This window comes from Vitis riparia, chromosome 6 (assembly GCF_004353265.1).
Source record: "Vitis riparia cultivar Riparia Gloire de Montpellier isolate 1030 chromosome 6, EGFV_Vit.rip_1.0, whole genome shotgun sequence".
In the NCBI taxonomy this organism is placed as follows: domain Eukaryota; kingdom Viridiplantae; phylum Streptophyta; class Magnoliopsida; order Vitales; family Vitaceae; genus Vitis; species Vitis riparia.
The window spans coordinates 1,060,430-1,080,186 of NC_048436.1; the positions used below are offsets into that span (position 1 = coordinate 1,060,430).

Genomic DNA, 19,757 nt, shown 5'->3' on the forward strand with positions numbered 1-19,757 from the left:
TTGTTAAAAGTTCATGGAAATGCAAGGAAAACCTTATAATAATATAACTAGAAGTATAATAGACATTTTAAAGTTGTTTTATTGAAAAATTTGATATACATATGATATAATTTGCGATATTAGATGTAATTATATCATGTTGATCTATAAGAAATGCTAATTTCGTAATTGTTCTCATTATAAACTCACATAAAATACTTCATTTCATTAAATATCAATAATTTGTACATATTACATTGCAATGTCCTTTTAGTACCAAAATGAGGATCGATGTGGTTCAATGAGATTGATAGATGAAGGAACCCCGGCTTGCTGTTGGAGATAATATTGGTACCAACTCAATGAGCCTCAATAATATTGGTTATAAATTCTAACATGCCATGCATATATCTCTTAAGTCCTGCCTACTGCCTCTACATGGATAGGATACTCAAAGTTCACCCATGTGTTAACGCCAAATCCTTCTTCCATTTGATATGGAACTTGGTATGGTATTTGTCTGGAAGGGGAATAACGCGACATACCATACTCTTCATCTGTTGAACTTGAAGGTTGACCATAACTCATCACATGAGGAGGGTAGACGTTAGCCTCATTCGAGGAGTCACTAAATTGAGTCCCTATACTCATAGATTCAAAACTCCCTGAAAGTAATTCCTCGTTATATGGTTCCATCATTTGTTCTCTTCCTCTATAAGGCTTCCCAATAGCTCCTATGCCTGGACCAGCTCTTTTAGAGCCATGGTCTTCATCCTGTGTGCAGTGTGTGAAATCATTTTCACAAGTAAATTGGCTGATTGGATATTGACTATGTCGACGTTCATCAATATCTCCTTCCCCATTATCACCTCCATCATCAGTTCCACCTCTTGAACCATCGTAACCAGAAGCAGAAGTACTTGCAACACTAGGTCTACTACTATGGCCAACACTTGTGGAGTCAATCTCTTGGTGGAAATGCAATGCTGCATGAAGTGAATCATCAGTATCTTTGCTAAAACTTTCAGAGTGAACTTCTTCGGACAACACACATTCAACATTAACTCCAAATTCTCGAGCATGAGCGGTAATTAATGGATCAGGATTTCCAACTTTGTCATCCAAGTGTATAGGCCTAACCCACTGGAACAACTAATTATCTTCTTCTTCACCCACTTCGACTGAAATGTCAAGAAGATCAAGGTAATCTTTTTTAGCAACTCGATCATTTTCTGCCTCCATATCGCGTAACTTTAGCCTCATATTATAGTAACAAAAAACTAATTGCTCCAATCGAGGGTAAGCCAAATGATTTTATTGCTTTGTGTGGATGAGAGCAAACGTGCTCCAATTTCTCTCACATGCAGAAGATGACGCAGTTTGTGAGAGAACGTTGATGGCTAACTTTCTCAATGTAGGTGTTTGATTCCCATACATAAACCACCATTCAGCTGCAACGAATTTGATAATCATATAAATACTTATGTGGTGAATTTACAATAATGATAATCAATTTTTTCCTATAAAGACTCACCGGGCACCATGGTTGACCTTGCTGCAATTGCCGCTCGATTACTAAATCCTCTTTTTGCATCTCGAAAAAGTACAAGCTATGTATTCAATATTTAATTTGTTAGTAAACGTTCAAATAAATTGATGAATGAAATTATTGTTTTATTGACAAAAATAACAATTTTTTATTCACCTCATTTCCAAATTGACCAAATGATTCAGTAGTTGGATCTAATTTTGCAAAAATATCATGGACAACTTGAATTAGTTTCGGATCACTACCAACTCCACGCCTATATTGAAATCTTGGATTCAAGAAGTATGCTACAATAAAATTTAGTAGAGTTAGTATTTTTTTAAAAGAAACTTAAATACAAAGTAAAAACTTATAAAGATATATAGTACTTAAGTATCTGCTGCATGAAGTGGATGTTTTAGTGTTTTCTCCCAACGATCTTGCATTATTTTGAACATCCAATCTCCAGCTCCTTGACGAATAAGGTTCTCTTTCATCGCGTGCATAAGCTCGTACACAAATGGCATTGTGGGAACAACTTCAGAATCCACAAGTCGAAGCACCACGTATAATGGCTCATATATTTGTCAATCTGTCCCAATACGTATGGTCAAACAATAATTGCTCCAATTCTCGTCCAAGTTTTGTTCGACAGAGTTTGTGTTGTGCCCATTCATCACTCATAAACAATTTTTTCAAATCAACCTTTTTTTTTAGAAGACTGTCAAGAGCAATATAATTGGTAGCAAACCTTGTAGCTCCTGGTCGAACAATGTCTCCACCACAATACTTTCTCATTTGTGCTAGTAACCAACCATGATTGTAAATGAAGTTAGTTATCTTGCGAGCATTGTTTATCACCTCGATAACACTGGGTCTTTTACTAATGTCTTCAAAGATTAAGTTGATGCAGTGCACCGTACACGGAGTCCAATATAAGTTATACTTCTTCATCAATTGTTTCCCTGCTTTCATGAATGCCGACCCATTATCTGTGACAATTTGGACCACATTTTCCTTACCGACTTCTTTGATAATAGTCTTCAAAAGCTCATATATATATATTTATGGTCTTTGATATAGTTCGATGCATCGACTGACTTAAGGAACACCGTGGTCCCTTTAGAATAAACCACGAAATTAATAATACTTAATTTCGTAGGCCCTGTCCATCCATCTGACATTATTATGCATCCATATGTCTTCCATTTTTCCCTTTGTTGGTTCACATAAGCTTCCATTTCTTTGTACTCCATTTCCAAGTATTTGTTCTTTATTTCATATGGAGATGGAGGTTCGATTCCCATTCCTGCACTTCATATGTAAAACATGTCACAAAATACTATACTTACTAAAAGTATAACACAATATAACATTTGATAAATTAGTAATTACCTGCTTGTTGTGCACCAATAATCATATTCTTGAAGTGATGAGACTTTGCTTTTGCGGGTGTGACACTCTCATAAATGAAGAATTTGCTGATTAAGTGTCCCATCGTTTCTTTAATTGCACCACTCTTGAATATATCTTTGATATTTTTTTGTCTTGCTGTAGAAGACTTGTAAAGCGAAGGGGCAATATGAGGTGAATGATGCGAATGTCGCATACTCTGTGATTTTCGCATCGTCGACGGTATACCAGTAGAAGACTCTCCCGATTTGCGTTGGCTTCCTACAATATTCTCATGTTGTTCACGTTCCCAATTAGATGCTTTCGAGGCACGAACTGCAAATCGATATGCATCCCGCTCATCTGGGTGCATATCTGTTGGATACATATACACATCTTCATCTTCAACATCTTCATCATCATCATCTTCGTTTACCAAATGTGTATGATGAGTCCCCATTGTGCCATGTAATTGACTACGAATGTCTTCAATATGAGAATTTTTCTTTGTTTTTGCTTTTTGTTTGTCATGCACCAACAATCATATCTCTTTTTTCACTTCGGGCGGCACTCTTGGACACTTTTTGGTGTTGTTATGTGGGTCCTTATGCGTTAAATGAGACTTGAATCGCGTGATGCCTCCACTTTTCATTACCAACCCACAAAAATTACAAATTGTTCCATTTCGATTACCCTCAATTGGTGAACAATACTTCCAAGCTGGATCTCGCCCTGGCACGACAAAACCACCTTCACTAGCCATGCTAAATCTATTGCAAGAAAAATACACTTAAATTTAAATCTATGTTAATTAAAGTAATTAAATAATTTAGCTAAGTTAATGTTTTAAATGTAAATTTAATTCTATTCTATGATAAATTTACTAAATATAGAAATTAATCATAATTGAATATGAAAATAAATCGCGATAATAAAAAAAATTGAGCATATTTAATATTCCATATATAGTAGTTCATGTTAATTTAACTAATTAAATAATTTAGCTAAGTTAATTTTTTAAATCTAAATGTAATTCTATGATAAATTTACTAAATATTGAAATTAATCATAATTGAATATGAAAATAAATCGCGATAAAAAAAATTGAGCATATTTAATATTCCATATATAGTAGTTCATGTTAATTTAACTAATTAAATAATTTAGCTAAGTTAATTTTTTAAATCTAAATGTAATTCTATGATAAATTTACTAAATATTGAAATTAATCATAATTGAATATGAAAATAAATCGTGAAAAAAAAAATTGAGCATATTTAATATTCCATATATAGTAGTTCATGTTAGTTTAACTAATTAAATAATTTAGTTAAGTTAATTTTTTAAATCTAAATGTAATTCTATGACTAAATATTGAAATTAATCATAATTGAATATGAAAATAAATCGCGATAATATAAAAAATTGAGCATATTTAATCTTCCATATATAGTAGTTCATGTTAATTTAACTAATTAAATACACTACAAGGAAAAAGATATATGGTGACATTTATAACGAGTCACCATAAACATAGAGTGTCACTACAACATAGCGTCACCTTCTTCACTGACACTATAGAGGGTACCAATTGGTGACGTATTTGGAAGTAACATCAAAGTAGATAAATGGTGACCCATTCGGAAGTGACACCATATATTTCTAGTGATGATAGGGTGTCACATTAAATGCATCATCTTTGAGTTATGATGTCATATTAAATGCATCACCTTTGAGTACTGGTGTCACATCATTGTAAATTATTGTGGAAAATATGATTGCTTTTAGTTATAGATTTTTGTAATGCTTGTGAATTAATAAGTAAGAATAACCTGTTTATATTTTGTCCATAAATATAACAATCATATTATATTTAACTCATTTTTCTGTAATGTTTCTGGAATAACTCATAATACATTGATCATCTAATAATATTTGTATATCAAATGTTCACAAAAAAGATAGTACATCCAACATATCAAACCCATCAAAACTAAAAAAAGAAGAGTGAATGCATACCAAAACATGATTTAGAAATGTTAAAGACCCCAAGATTCTTGTATACCTTAATTTCATAAGCATAAAACCGACTAACTATAAAATGACATAAAAGTCCCATCTAAAAATCTAAATTTCTCAGTACTAATTAAAGTAACATTTATGTCCTACAACATATGACATAAGAGTTGCATTTAAAAACCCAAAATCTTGTTGCCTTCTTCTTTCTTTTATTCTCCATTCCACCATCCCAAAAGTGTATACCTGCATTTCATAGTTTAATGAGTTTTATAGATTTTTATTGAAGAAATAAACATGGATCGATGCTATCATAAATGAAAAAAATCTAAGAACTATTTTTTTATTATTTTTTTTTCAAATAGAAACATTATTCAAAGAACCTATGGAAAAATTCATGTAGTAGCTAAAGGACTCACCATGCATGGTGATCATGATGCATCAACATGATTCATGATTAGTTGTAGCATAAAAGTAGCCCATTCTCCTCTAATTTCATCGAATTCTACTTGAGAATATGTTTTTTTTTTTTATCACCAAACTGAAATCAAATAAGAAAATAACATTAAAATGCATAACATTTGGAAGCCTAAAACTATGTACAATTCATTAAATTTGTAATACCTTTGAAGCAATAATTGTAGGATAAAAAATTATCTCTTTTATGAATCTCATAACAAAGTAGCCACATTCGAACCCTCCTTCTTGTCTTGGACACTAATCGATCAATTATAAAATAACATTAGTACTCATATATATAAATGGTGCAAATGCATAAGCTAATGTGTAAAGAAAATTTTTTGGATGTCACCTGCACTAGTTGCCAAGATGGCTCCCTTTTAGATGTTTTCTCGGATAAGGGAGAATGTTCCTGGCGCTATATATGTAAAGGCTCCTCTTAACCAAGTAGACGCGTTTTAAAGCTGTGAGGGCCTTCTTGGGCCCAAAGCGGACAATATCTACATGATTGGGTGCGGGTCGTTACAAATGGTATCAGAGCCGATCCCCGACCCCGGTGTGGGGGTTTGTTTGGCTCCGTAAGGGGTGTTTGTCTGTTTGGCCCCGCAATCTCATGGGACACAACGAGGACGTTGTGTCTGCATGGGGGGGTGTTTGTGATGTCCCACATCGGATAGGGGAGAATGTTCCTGGCGCTATATATGTAAAGGCTCCTCTTAACCAAGTAGATGCGTTTTAAAGCCGTGAGGGCCCTCTTGGGCCCAAAGCGGACAATATCTACATGGTTGGGTGCGGGTCGTTACATTTTCTTTGCAGATATTCGAAGAGCCCTATGTAAATAAGTTCAATGGGTACATTTTTAAAATAGGTAAATGTTATATGTTTTAACATATATATAAATAAAAAAAAAATGTGTTTGAGATGAATGTATTTTTTTTTTTTTAAATAATACTATGAAAAATAATAGGAAGAACTTACATGTTTACGATATCCTTTAAGTCCTCACATTGTTTGTGATGTAAAGGGTCAAGATAGTGGACTATCATTTTCCTTGGCTCAATCACTACCAAGACCCAATGAAAGCTAAAACATTAAAAACAAAAGTAGCATCTAATTAGAAATATAAATCAATCATAAAACCTCAAATTAAAGTATAATATTTGTCACTTACTCGGGGTTGTAAGGTATGAAAACATATTTAGCATCTTGGCACTCCATTAATCGTTTTGACAACAATTGTGTTCTTTTCTCTGTTTGAGGAGTACTAAGGCCTGCTCGTGATATTGTAAAAGGATTAACAAATATAAATTGTGATTCCTTTTTGGCAATATGTAGTTGATCATGCATGTGCCTATTATTGTATGAAAACACCAAAAGAAAATTATCATTAGTCATATCCAATTTCATTCAACATGGGCAACTCATATTAAAAAAATAAAAACAAATGAAAATAAAAGGTGCACACCATAAATAGAAGGAGATGCAGTTTGATGACACCTCTAAAGATGAAATAATGTATTCACAATCCTCTCTAGATATATATGTTTGAAATTCGACACCAAATAGTGAAATAGGGAGCTGTATTGGGTATGTCTTGTCTTTACCAAGACAACCATCCACAAATTTTTGAAAATTTTTAATGACTGGATGATTTTAAGGCTTAGATTTTCGAATAATTGGTGTCTTCACTATCTTCTTCTTTCATTTATCCAACACCTATGAAAAAGAAAGGAATGTTAGATATATATACTCCTAAACAATAAAATACCAAGTTACAATCAAATTTACTATAGGCATAAAATGACATACCTGAGGATGTTCAGTTTCAAGTATGACAAGGCTTGTTGGCCAGTCAAGCTCAAAGCCAATAGCATTCCCAACATTGATAACTAGACCAGATAGCGCCTAAACACACACTAGACCAGCCTTCCTCCAAACCACAAGGCACACACACAGATTACGGGGCTCTCCCCAACTTGTAACTTATTTATTTCCAACAAAAATACAAGAGGCTCTCTGTAAAGACTCCTACTAGGTAGTTCACCTGCTTTTTAGAAGGTCAGGCCCTCCTTTTATAAAGGTTGTACCAAGCAGTCCTAATCCTATTAGGAGACTAACTTTTGAGTCCTAGTCTGAGTCTGGCTCAAGCTTAACATATGACAAATTTGAGTAGGACTCCAAGTCCTGCTGAATCTAAAACTCTCATGCCACATCTCTCTATCTCCTTATGCATGAAGATTTAGTTTCATATCCCGATTAGGAGTCTTCTCATGTCAAGAGTCCCTTTCTCTTCCTGCATCAGGTCTCAATCTCCCACTTTGACTAGAAGTCTCATGTGATAGGAGTATGTCCCATGTAATAGGAGTCTTGCTCATGTGATGCATTAGTTCACCATGCTTCCTATTGTAGGAGACTACACCTTGCTCAAGCCATCCCGATGCCAAGATGTGTCTACTCAAATCTACCTGCACATGACTCATACTGTTGCATCTATGCATGTTGGGCTCACACATCAAGGCACAAGAACAATAATGAATTCCATTAACTCCGATGGATGACCTTTGGACCCATTCCTTAGGGTCTGATTGGAACCCACCCAGTCAAACAATTAACTCCGGTACTAACAGTAACACGTTTCCGTCACTAACAGTAACAGATTTCCTCAAAATCCTCATGCAGATTAATCCAAAGAATGGATTTGAAGATTCTATGACAACCCCAACCAAACGACTTCTTAAATATAATGGAATAAAAGTAGCCCCCCCAAAACAGTGTGGCTGTCGTTAAGGGCTGATTTGGTCTAGCATGGCAGTATGAGATAAAATTAATGCGTTTACATAAGAAGGTGTCGTCTTTGTTTCGCTACTGCGCAAGTGATGACACCTTGCATATTGTCTTCCCAGATTGGTCATTTTAGGGTTGGATACTCTCAACGAAATTCTATATCTCTTTCTCACTTAGATACAAACAGAAAAATCATTCTTTTTTTTTTTTCTCTCTCTCGTTTTTGAGAAAGGATGAAGATTATGTGGCAGTATATCTCAAAAAAAAATTGTACCTATCATTCTCACACAAATACATATTAAAAATCATTCATTTTTTCTTGTTTTCCACTTGTTTTTATGGAGTCGATTGTGTGTTTGGTTCAGATTAAAAAAATCAATTAATCTACAGGTTTTTTCTTCTATGCTAGAACTTTAAACCTAAGTTTTTCTTCCCTACAACTCAAAAAAACATAGTTCATAAAAACCATAATACAAAAATGTTGAAACAATCAATATAATGACATTAATAAAATAAAAAAGATGATAGATCTAAGAGATTTTGGCTTACTTGGGAGTCCACAAAGAGAAGAATGTCGGTTGTGAGTGTGTTGACTATGGGTGAGAGAAAAGGTAGAAGAAGATTATGATTTTTATTATATATAGGGTTTGTATACTGAGATTTTTTGGATTGTGGGTGTCATGTGGAAACAATGGGCTTTTTATACATTGGTGCTCATTATTAATTCTAAAAGTGGGCTCAAGTAGGCTCATTAAGTTATAATACTTAAAAAAAATTATTTTATATGATGTCACTTCCCAAAAAATGACACTATTAATATAAAACTAACATCATCTAACTACCTCAATTGAAGATTTTTAATATGATGTGGCACCTTTATTAATTATAAACCTTATGGTGTCATTATTTGAAAAGTGACACCATAAATTATTTTTGTAGTAGTGATAATTTAGCTAATTTAATTTTTTAAATCTAAATGTAATTCTATGATAAATTTACTAAATATTGATATTAATCATAATTGAATATGAAAATAAATCGCGATAATAAAAAAAAATTGAGCATATTTAATATTCCATATATAGTAGTTCATGTTAATTAAATTAATTATATAATTTACCATGTTAATTAAATTAATTAAATAATTTAGCTAAGTTAATTTTTTAAATCTAAATGTAATTCTATGATAAATTTACTAAATATTGAAATTAATCATAATTGAAAATGAAAATAAACCGCGATAATAAAAAAATTGAGCATATTTAATATTCCATATATAGTAGTTCATGTTAATTAAATTAATTACATAATTTACCATGTTAATTAAATTAATTAAATAATTTAGCTAAGTTAATTTTTTAAATTTAAATGTAATTCTATGATAAATTTACTAAATATTGAAATTAATCATAATTGAAAATGAAAATAAATCGTGATAATAAAAAAAATTGAGCATATTTAATATTCCATATATAGTAGTTCATGTTAATTAAATTAATTACATAATTTACCATGTTAATTAAATTAATTAAATAATTTAGCTAAGTTAACTAGTTTAATGTAATTCTAAATATGAATCTAAATCACAAATAATCATCTAAAATAAATATATCAATTTATAATTAAATAATCAAATTAACCTAAATTAATTCAATAAAAATATACAAATTAATTACAATTGAATGTAAACATACTAATTAATTAAAAATGCATGAATTAATTATAGCAAACAAAATTAATTACAATTTCAAACAAACATACCTTAAAATGATTGAATAATTGAGCAACCTTAAAAAAAATTGGAGTAATAAGAGAGAAAATGAAGAATCAAAGCAAAAATGGATGAAATTGATGCAAAATGGGCTATTTATAGACGAAATTTGGGCCAAAATAGCCGTTGGAACCTTAAGTTACCGTTGAAATTTAATTTTGGCCGTTGGATCACAAATTGGAAGCAATTTGGCCATTGGATCTCTTTGTTAACATTGTGATTCAAATCTAGCCGTCGGATCACAATTTGGAAGCAATCTGGTCGTTGGATCTCTTTGTTAATGTTGGGATTCAAATCTGGCTGTCGGATCAACACGGGCATGATCTGGGCCGTCAGATCACGCTGGAGAGAGAGGGGCAATTTTTCGCCAAAAATCGCCAAAAAATCGGCGATATATCGTCAATAAATCAGCGATAAAAGGGCTTCCCAGGTGATTTTTTGAATAAATTGCTGATTTATTGCCAATCGCCGAGATTTTTGGCGAAAAATCGCCCCTCCGACATATCTCCTTGAAATGTCGTTTCGCTCGCCTCCGATACGCGATATATCGGTGATATATCGCCGACATTTCGCGACATTTTCTTCCTTACTTATGATACCCAGGAAAATTTCAAGAGTGATAAGTCAGTTTACAAGGTATAAATGCTTGAAGTTTATTACCCAAAGAGCTATGTTATAGATTGAAACTTTTAAATTAGAAACTTAATTTATAACCGAAATTGAAATTCATTAAAATTGAGTTGTGATCGATCAAACTTCTATCTTATAGATGATTAATGCTAGATTAAAAAAAAGAAGTAATTACTAAGATATGTACTACTCAAGGTTATTATCATCTAGAACCAATACTAATGTATTTACTTGTCTTAGCCTAAATAATAACCATTCACCAAATCCGTTGATTGAAAGTGTTGATACATCCCATTGACATCTAGCAATCACACAAGCATAATTGTTGAGAAACCACTAGTTTCTGTGGGCCAAGTGAAGAAGTATCTAATTATACTAATAGACAAATGAAAGGTTGTCAAGTTGGAAATATTTAATTACCAAGATATGATTATAAATTATTAAATGGTAAAATGAATAAAAATTCATATTTTGAAGGATTGTTCCCAAAGGACCCACGAATTCAAATTAGGGTATCTTTTTTTAATTGATTCTTTTATTACATTGTGATAATTTACATCGTTGAAATGATATTCCATTCGAGAACAGTCGGACAATGACAAAACTACCGAAGATTGACATTCATTATTTCTATTTAATAACATATGAATAGTTCATTCCAAAATATAAATGTGTTAAATTATTTTTATTAGTTATTAGTTATTAATTATTTTTTCTTTTTTTAGATTTGTCATAATAAAAGATCAAAGATGCCTCTTCTGAATCCATTTCTTGCTGAGCAGCACACAACTGGTTATGAAAACCATTATGAGAGTGAGATAATTTTTTTTTGTCCTATACCATGATGTCCTAGGGAAATAATAAAAAATGCAACAAATTTCCAATTTTTTATGTGGGATTGGGATTTATGGATATAAACCACCATTGTAACCAAGTCAGCAATTCATTCCATTATTTTACCCTCCAATTTTTAGTTGGTCCATATCCGCATATAGAAAACAAGTGGAGGGTGCATTGTTAAATTAGCATATATTACTGAGTATTGTTAGAGTTGGGTTGCATGTTCGAGTGGGTTGATATGGCCTTACCTAATAAAATGAGAAATAGAGGGAGGTATTGTCTATATATATATATATATATATAAACTCTTTTACTTTCTTCGAGAAAAATATAAAAAAACATGCTTTCAAAAAAAGTCATTTTCCTTAAATTTTTCCTTTTTTGAATGAAAATGAAAGAGAATACAATTATACTACGGAAATAGAGGGGACACTTATGTTATAGAAATAGAGTGATTATTTTAATTTTTTTTTTTTTTTTTTTTTTGTGATTCTATTCACCACTTGAGATAGAGAATTTATCAATAAAATAATTAATCAAAATTTTTGAGAATTCAAAAGTGAATCCTTATATTCCTTCAAGTTTAGAAAAGAGAAAGGATATGGTAACTTAACTACTTTCAAATAGGTTGGCATTCGAGCTTCGTTATGATGGGCTTATCTTACTTTTTCACTTTTTTTCCCCTTTTGTATTTTCCATGAGAAAATCCCTTTCCAATTTCCTTACCAATTCGTTGTAATTCTATTAGGTTAAAGAAGTTTTTGGAAATTGTCAAGAAATTTCCTAAACCCTGGTAGGAAACCTCTGTAGGAATTTGGTTAGTGGGCCACAAAGCACAAGAAGGAACATATCCCCTTTCTAGAAGTGACAGAATATAATATAAAAATGAACGTGACCAGAGGAACTCTCATCCAAGACAACTCAAAAGGAGTGAAATGGGAATGAGAAAATTGGGATTGCTTCTCGTGCTTCTCTTCTTCCTTCAGCCGTCTTCAAATCCTTTGCAAAATCCTCTCAAAAACCCTTTGGTTTCAGGTACGTACTTATCTTATTATTTACTTACTATATTTTGGTTTTTCTTTTCCTTTTTCTTTTTTCTTTTTTTCTTTTTCTTTTTCTTTTTGATTCTCTATACTTTGTAATTTAAACTGCAAACCATTCTATTATTCCCTGGCCTCTTTTTCCTGTAATATTTCTTTTGATTTCTCATGGGGAACAATTACTATGTGATCCCATTGACGATTAACATTGTTCGAACACTACATATTCATGGCATGCAACATACCCACACATGCATACTTGTATTTTCAAAGTTTTCTATGACAGATTTTTTCTTTAGGATTTTAAATTACTGTTTATTAATTTATTAAATAGTATGTTTTATTTAAAAATTTAAATGAAATTATAAAAGGTGAAACATTTTCCACTGTACCATGTTAGAAGATTTGAGAAAAAGAGAGTTGAGAGTCATTAAAAGTATTTGAATAGAAGTTGACAAAGATGGGAACATGCTTTTGATTGAAAACTTAATAAAAGGAGTTTTATTATTTAGGTTATAAATTAAAATTTAATAAGACTAAAAATTCTATATATGCTATTTAAAATTAAAAAAAAAAAATTCTATTATGACTATTACCAACATATTGACAAAGCACATGATGAGAATAATTAATGCTCTTTTGCTCAAATTAATGCATTGTAATTTGAGTGATAAATATTTTTGGTGTTGTAATTATAAAAACCTAGAAAGACAGAAATATTTACTAGGCTAAAGTTGATACCATATGCCAAAAAGCCTCCCCCACATAGGAAAAGAGAAAAAAGAAAAATGACAAAGGACAATTAATATACTTTCCTTACTATCCTAGAAAGCAAACCTTACTTGACTATTTGAATAAAAATATTCCACATCCAGGAGCAAATGTTCAGCATTCACTAAACTTTCCCCACAAAAGCAAAGTTATTATATTAATTGCATGAAAATATTCTATATGTCTGAACCTTACTTGACGTTTATCCATGAAAATATTCTATATGTCTGAACCTTGACTGTTTTCCATAAAGATATTCTACTTATCTGAACCTTACTTTATTGTTTGGATAAAAATATTTCATATTCATTAAGCTTTTACTTGGTTGTTTCCATAAAAATATTCCATATCCATTAAGTTCTTACCTGATTGTTGGCATAAAATTATTCTACATCCACTAAGCTCTCTCCATATTCATTCACTAAGAATATTTACTCACATGCTACATGGTGTTATATCATGCATGCTAAAGAAAAATATACCAATAAATAGTTGCATGATATATGCATACCCAAGAAAAAATATATACTTTTGACATGGTGGTACTCTTCCAGCCTATGATGAAAAACACAATGTTAGCAATGGAGGGACATGGAAGAATCATGAATTGACCAAAATATCATTTGGACAAGAGGTAATGGTTGATCGACGTGGCGGTGGCGGTCATGGTGGGACTGAAAATAGTGGAGGCGGTACCCTAAACAATCAACCAACTGACAATAAGAGCAAACCCCACCATAATGGTCGCAATGGTTGCAGTAGCAATCATATTGGACTGGCTCGCTTGGTTTTTCTGCTCTTGACCTCATCTTTTCTTATCTTTATTTTTCATGGGTTTTAGGCATGTATAATGCTGAAGTATTTATACAATGCGTGCGGTTTCTACGATTCCCAGTTTTAGAAAGTGATGAATCAAGATGAGGCATGGGATATAAATGGAAAAAAAATGTAAATTAGTTTATATCAACCATATGTTATGTATAAATGAAAAGCGGAGCTTTCTCATATTTGCTTCCTTAATGGACCAAATGATATTTTCTGTATTCATAAGATTAGTCTTATGATTCCAACATGCTCCCAGTCCTACAAAATTCAATTCATAATTTCTTCTATTGATTTTTATTTAAATTTATTAATAGAATTGAAGGATAAGGAATAAGAGACTATGAATAGTACTCTACAAGCTACATAAAATACGTTATACAACATATGTGAAAACATCCTACAAACCTTTTGTAGGCGTAAAACTATGAGTCTTAATTTAGTGCAAATAAAATTCAATTGTATTAAAAAGAATAAATAATTTTTTTTGATTGGACTTTTACTTCTCCTAAAGAACTTATATTGATTAGCACATACATTCCTGATCTTTTTGTCCTCGATGGAACACCTTGTACTCTTTAGTGAATTCCAATGACTTTCTATTATGGTAGGTTATTTGACCATATTTATCTTTCTATCTAGCTAATTGAAAGATTTTGAAAGTTCAAGAATAATAGTAAAGTACTTAATATATAGTAGATTATGAACACTAGTTCATAAGAAACTTGAATGTAGTGGTTAGTTTATCACCAACCTAAGCTTCATACCTTGTTTTAATATGATAGGATATTGGAGTGCACCCTATAGTAGGATGCTAAGTTAACTTCAAAATTGGATTCTAAGAGAACTAATATTTTCCTATGGGTTTCAATGGTTTTCAATCAAGCTTATATTTCTAGGTGATACATTATTTTAAGGATGTTTGGATTTATCATTCATATGTCTACATAAGAGCATTTTGGAAAAAATGTAAGGTTATATAAGAGCTTATGAATGTTCTTTCTTGATTAGGCTAATAAATTAATTGGAGACCAATAGTTTCAATTAATTAAGACTCAATGAGCTAGATTATGTAAACTCAAGCTTAAGATGGGCCCAAATCTTTAAAGCTTATATGTGAGCCTATATAAACCCCTTGAAAGGTTTTAAGGCTTGTATTTCTTGTCATTCGGTCTTCCAAAGAGAGAGAACCCTAGCCTCCATCAAAGAGGATTCCACCATCCTTGTATGCCAAGGTCTAGGAGAGAGTCATTGGGTTTTTGATCACAAGGTGTTTGAGATTCACATCACCCCTTTCACCAATTGGATCGATTTAGGAACATCCTGATTGTAGGTATTCTATACTTTTTTATTCATTTATGCTTCTATTGCATAGATCTAGAGATCCCAGGATAGTTTTGAATGCACCCTATTGATTTGGGGCTAGAATGATTTTTCATAGTCATTCCTACACATGCATCCCATCTGGAATAAGATACAATGAAAAGTCAACATGTGACATACACAATAGGTTACCCAACATATGTGAAAACAACCTATAATACCTTTGTAGGCATACAACTATGATTCTTAATTGATTGTAGATAAAATTCTCTTGTATTAAAGACAATGTATGATTTTACTTTATTGGACATTTCCGTCTCCTGAAGAACTTATATCAATTAGCAAATATATTCCTCTTTTTATTCTTGATGCAAAACCTTGTGTTTCTTTCTATCTAGCTACTTGAAAGATTTTGAAGAGTTAATTTGGGAACAATAACAAAGTACGTAATAGTAAAAAAAAAAAAAAAAACTTTCGAATCACGTGTCCATATGCTATGAAAAATATTTGTTTTTATATAGGTAAATTGAAACCTAGGAAAAATAGAATAAGAAGTCTAATAAATTAAAAGAATGAAACAAAACCAATTAGAACCAAAAATTTTTAAAAAGTATTTTAGGCACAAATTTTGAGAGGTAAGAGTGGCCATTGGAGAGCACTTGTACTCTTGGCAATTGAGCTTCTTTGTTAGGCATTTAAGGAGTTCCCTTCCTTTTTAGATTTTCCATATTTTAAGATAACTCAAATGCTTCTTTGAGTGTCCTTAAATAATTTTAAACTCACTTTAAATTTATTAATTAATAACTTAGAGAGTATTTGATTAATCAATTTAATGACTTAATATGATTTATTAACTTAATTTTAAGTCATTAAATAGATTAAACATGCTTGATAAAATAACTTAATATCATAATTTAAAATAAATATAATTTTATGTATTAATTTAAAATAATTAACTTATTCTCAATCTCAAATATCTTTTGATGAATTGTCATGTTGAGTGAGAGTATATTTTATAATAGTTATCTTATGGTTTTACAATACTTTAATATGAATATTTAACAATAATTTGTTGGTTAAAATTAATGAAAGTAAATATTAATTAAAAGTAATGAAGGTAACAATAATTAAAAACATTAATACTTAAAATAAAAATCAAGTTCTAAGTTTTAAGTCAATTGCCGAAAAATAATTGAACTTAAAATCAACTTAAATCATTATGTATTCGGTATTGAGTTTTGCCAATAGCCTTTTCAGTCATTACTTATTCAAGGATAAACTATAGTGGTGTTTGTTTTTTCTAATTTAATATTGAATATAATTTGCTTTTAGACTTTAGATTGTATGTATATTTTAACTTTATTTCTATTTATTATTTATTTTTTAAAAATATTTTGACGGAATAAAAAAAACCAAAATATTTGGCTTGTTGTTTAATGCTTAAAATAACTTGTTGAAACAACCCAAACATAATCTTCACCCTATTAATACTTAATACTTAATAAAATAAAATAATAAAAAATAATATAATACTTAATACTACTAAATTGTATTTAGAGTTATATTAATTTGAGGGATATTTTCTATGATTTTCAGCATGCATATGGAAGGTGGCCACATTTTGAAAGCAAAAAGGATTCCTTTCTGAATCATCACCACGCATAAAAAGGACAGGTTGCCACTTTGATAGGAGCCCGCAGCCTCCAACACGGGCAGATTCGGGGGATTTTTTTGGAGATGCAGCACGCACATAGAGGATCCATTCTGCATGCATAAGAGGATTAGAGTTGTCACTTTATAAGGACTTACGGAACGGACCACTGGAGAAGTCTCAGACAGCATATTATTTGTAGTGTCATGCAGGATAGATGAACCTTTATTTAAGTCTTAGGCTCACTTTTGTTATGTTATGTAGATTTATTTTGTAATTGTATGTTCGTTGGAAATGTGAATGTTGCATATTATTTGAACTTGTTAGTTTCTTTACGTCTTACCTTAAATCATACATAAGTATGCATGTAGTGTATGGGGTTTCTAATCAAGTTCTTCTTCTACTTATTATTATTTCTTGTAAACTAACTCTCTCTAGTTTATGCAAGTGGATTATAAGCCATGATTGTTATCAAGGTACTATCTTCACCCTTTATTTCCTTAATTCCGTAAATGTACACTTTGTGTTTACACACCCCTATGCTTAATTATGCTTCATTATGCTTTGATCATTGCTTGATTTCTTGAATGGAATGAAATGCGTGTAACATGTTATATGATATGAATTAACCTTGATATCTTTATATGATATGTGTGTAGCATATTATTTGAAATGCATAAATTTTTTACTAGTGAGAAATATAATTATTTTTTCTATTTTCTATCATATAATTAAATATGAGAAAATAATTTTTCTTACCATTTTTCTTGCATTATTGTACTATTGATATCTAAAGGGCTCTTGTAACTATACCAACATTTAACATCCTTGCCCATCCTTCAATCTCAACATGAATGCATGATAGTAAACAAGAGTCCTTGCTTATTATAGTTTGATAAAAATGGTGAACCAATCTTGTATAGAAGAGTGAGGATGGCATTCTAAATGACCAAAAAAACATTTTCTGTCATAATCTAATAGATTGTTAGAATAGAAAACTGACAAACATGACATGATGAAACAATATATTATTTCATTTATATTTATGATTTTGGTAACCCTTTACTATTATATTTATGTGCCTTAATTACTTTGAGCATTAAAGTCTACTTCACTTACATTGTACATTGACGTGGGTGCATTATAAATTGCATAAAAGGTCTAAGTCCTTCCAAGTTGATGAGTTGTTCATTGCCAAAATCATGGACTTAGGTAATCCACCTAAGGTTAAAGTTCAGTACCTCCTAATATGGATGAGATGATGGTTATTATGAAGAATTTTCCATAGTGAGTGCATTAGTGTGTATAATTACACATTGGGCATGACCTACAATGAGTCATAATATTAGCTATAGGGTGGTGATGACTTCACTAAGCTACTCTATTGCATGAGCTCTCAATCTTGAGTTAGTGTTAAGGTCATCAATGGCTTTAATCTACGGGTAAGACTCTAAAGTGGTCATATATTCCCTATGGATTGGTACCATTGATTAAGACAAATAACAATAAGTATTCTCAAGATAGGTACCATGATATCTCAAGGGTTTGAGATAACATGTCCCCATGGGTGATCATAAGGATTTATGATCGTGAAATTTGTAATTATAATAATTGCTTTAGTGGAATTTGCACATACTCTTCATGAGTTAGATTGTATTAGTTGGTCACATGATTGGAGGATCTAAGTCTCAAGTGTTAGGATAGAGCCCTAAAAATCGTGCCATGATGTAATAGATTTGGAATTCATTATTCATTTAATGATATTTTTGTTTCACTTTTATTTATCCATATCTCATGCATACTTTATAAGCATTTTCACCTAGAATCTTTTGCATTGTACATGACTTAGGTACATTAGGAATTGCACAAAAGCATTTTCACCTAGAATCTTTTGGAATGTATATGACTTAGGTACATTAGGAATTGCACAAAAGATCCAAGTTATGGATTCCTTACAAGTAGATGATTTGTTCACATCTGGTTTGTGGACTTAGGAAATTCATTTGAGGTTGTAGTTCACCACCTCCTAATTAGAGGGATGACCGATATTGGCTATTGGGATGGGGTTCCCATGGTTAGTGCACTAGTGTGTACAGTTACACATTGGACATGACTTATGGTGAGTCATGACATAAGACTATCGGTTAGTCATGACTTCATCAAGCTAATACATTCTATTGTCTCTCAACCTTGAGAGAATATTAAGCTTATACCAAAGTTAGTAGTGACTTTAACCTATGAATAAGATCCTAAAGTGATCATATATTCCTTATGGATTGAGTCACCGTTGATAAATGTTGGTAGAATAGGTATTCTCAATAGAGTTACCGTGATATCTAATGGACTTTGAGACAGTGTCTCCCTTTGGGTGATCCTAAGGACATGTAATCATGAAATATGTGGGTCCATAGTAATTCCTTTAGTGAAAATTGACATATGCTTTTATTGAGCTAGAGTAATAGGATAATTTTTAACTCAAAGATGGTAAAGGTAGTCTTGAAAGGATGATGACTTTCTCTTTGACAGACTGCAGACAACTAGTTCATGGGGGGACCATATATAGTGGATAGTCGGTCATGGACTCTAGCAATTAGTATATCGTTGTAATTTACTTTAGGTACTAGAGTGCAATTGACTCTTTGTAGTGAAATGTTGAGTCAACTTCAAAATTGGATTATGAGGGAACCGATATTTTCCTATGGGTTGTAATGGTCTCTACTCGAGCTCATATACCTTGATGACATGGTTGAT

General features: G+C 31.5%; 1 protein-coding gene across 1 annotated transcript; it reads left to right on the plus strand.

Moving 5' to 3' along the window:
* The first annotated feature begins 12,325 nt into the window (after window positions 1-12,325).
* Window positions 12,326-14,215, plus strand: LOC117916661. Its single transcript, XM_034832800.1, has 2 exons — window positions 12,326-12,434; window positions 13,765-14,215. The coding sequence occupies exons 1-2, from the start codon at window positions 12,335-12,337 to the stop codon at window positions 14,049-14,051; spliced, it is 387 nt and encodes a 128-aa protein (XP_034688691.1). The 5' UTR covers window positions 12,326-12,334; the 3' UTR covers window positions 14,052-14,215.
* The last annotated feature ends 5,542 nt before the right edge of the window (window positions 14,216-19,757 follow it).

Bases quoted from the DNA above. Each gene is read 5' to 3' on its own strand.
- LOC117916661 (XM_034832800.1), top strand. From the start codon at position 12,335: ATGGGAATGAGAAAATTGGGATTGCTTCTCGTGCTTCTCTTCTTCCTT. The intron at 12,435-13,764 runs GTACGTACTTAT...GTACTCTTCCAG, and splicing joins CAAAAACCCTTTGGTTTCAG to CCTATGATGAAAAACACAAT.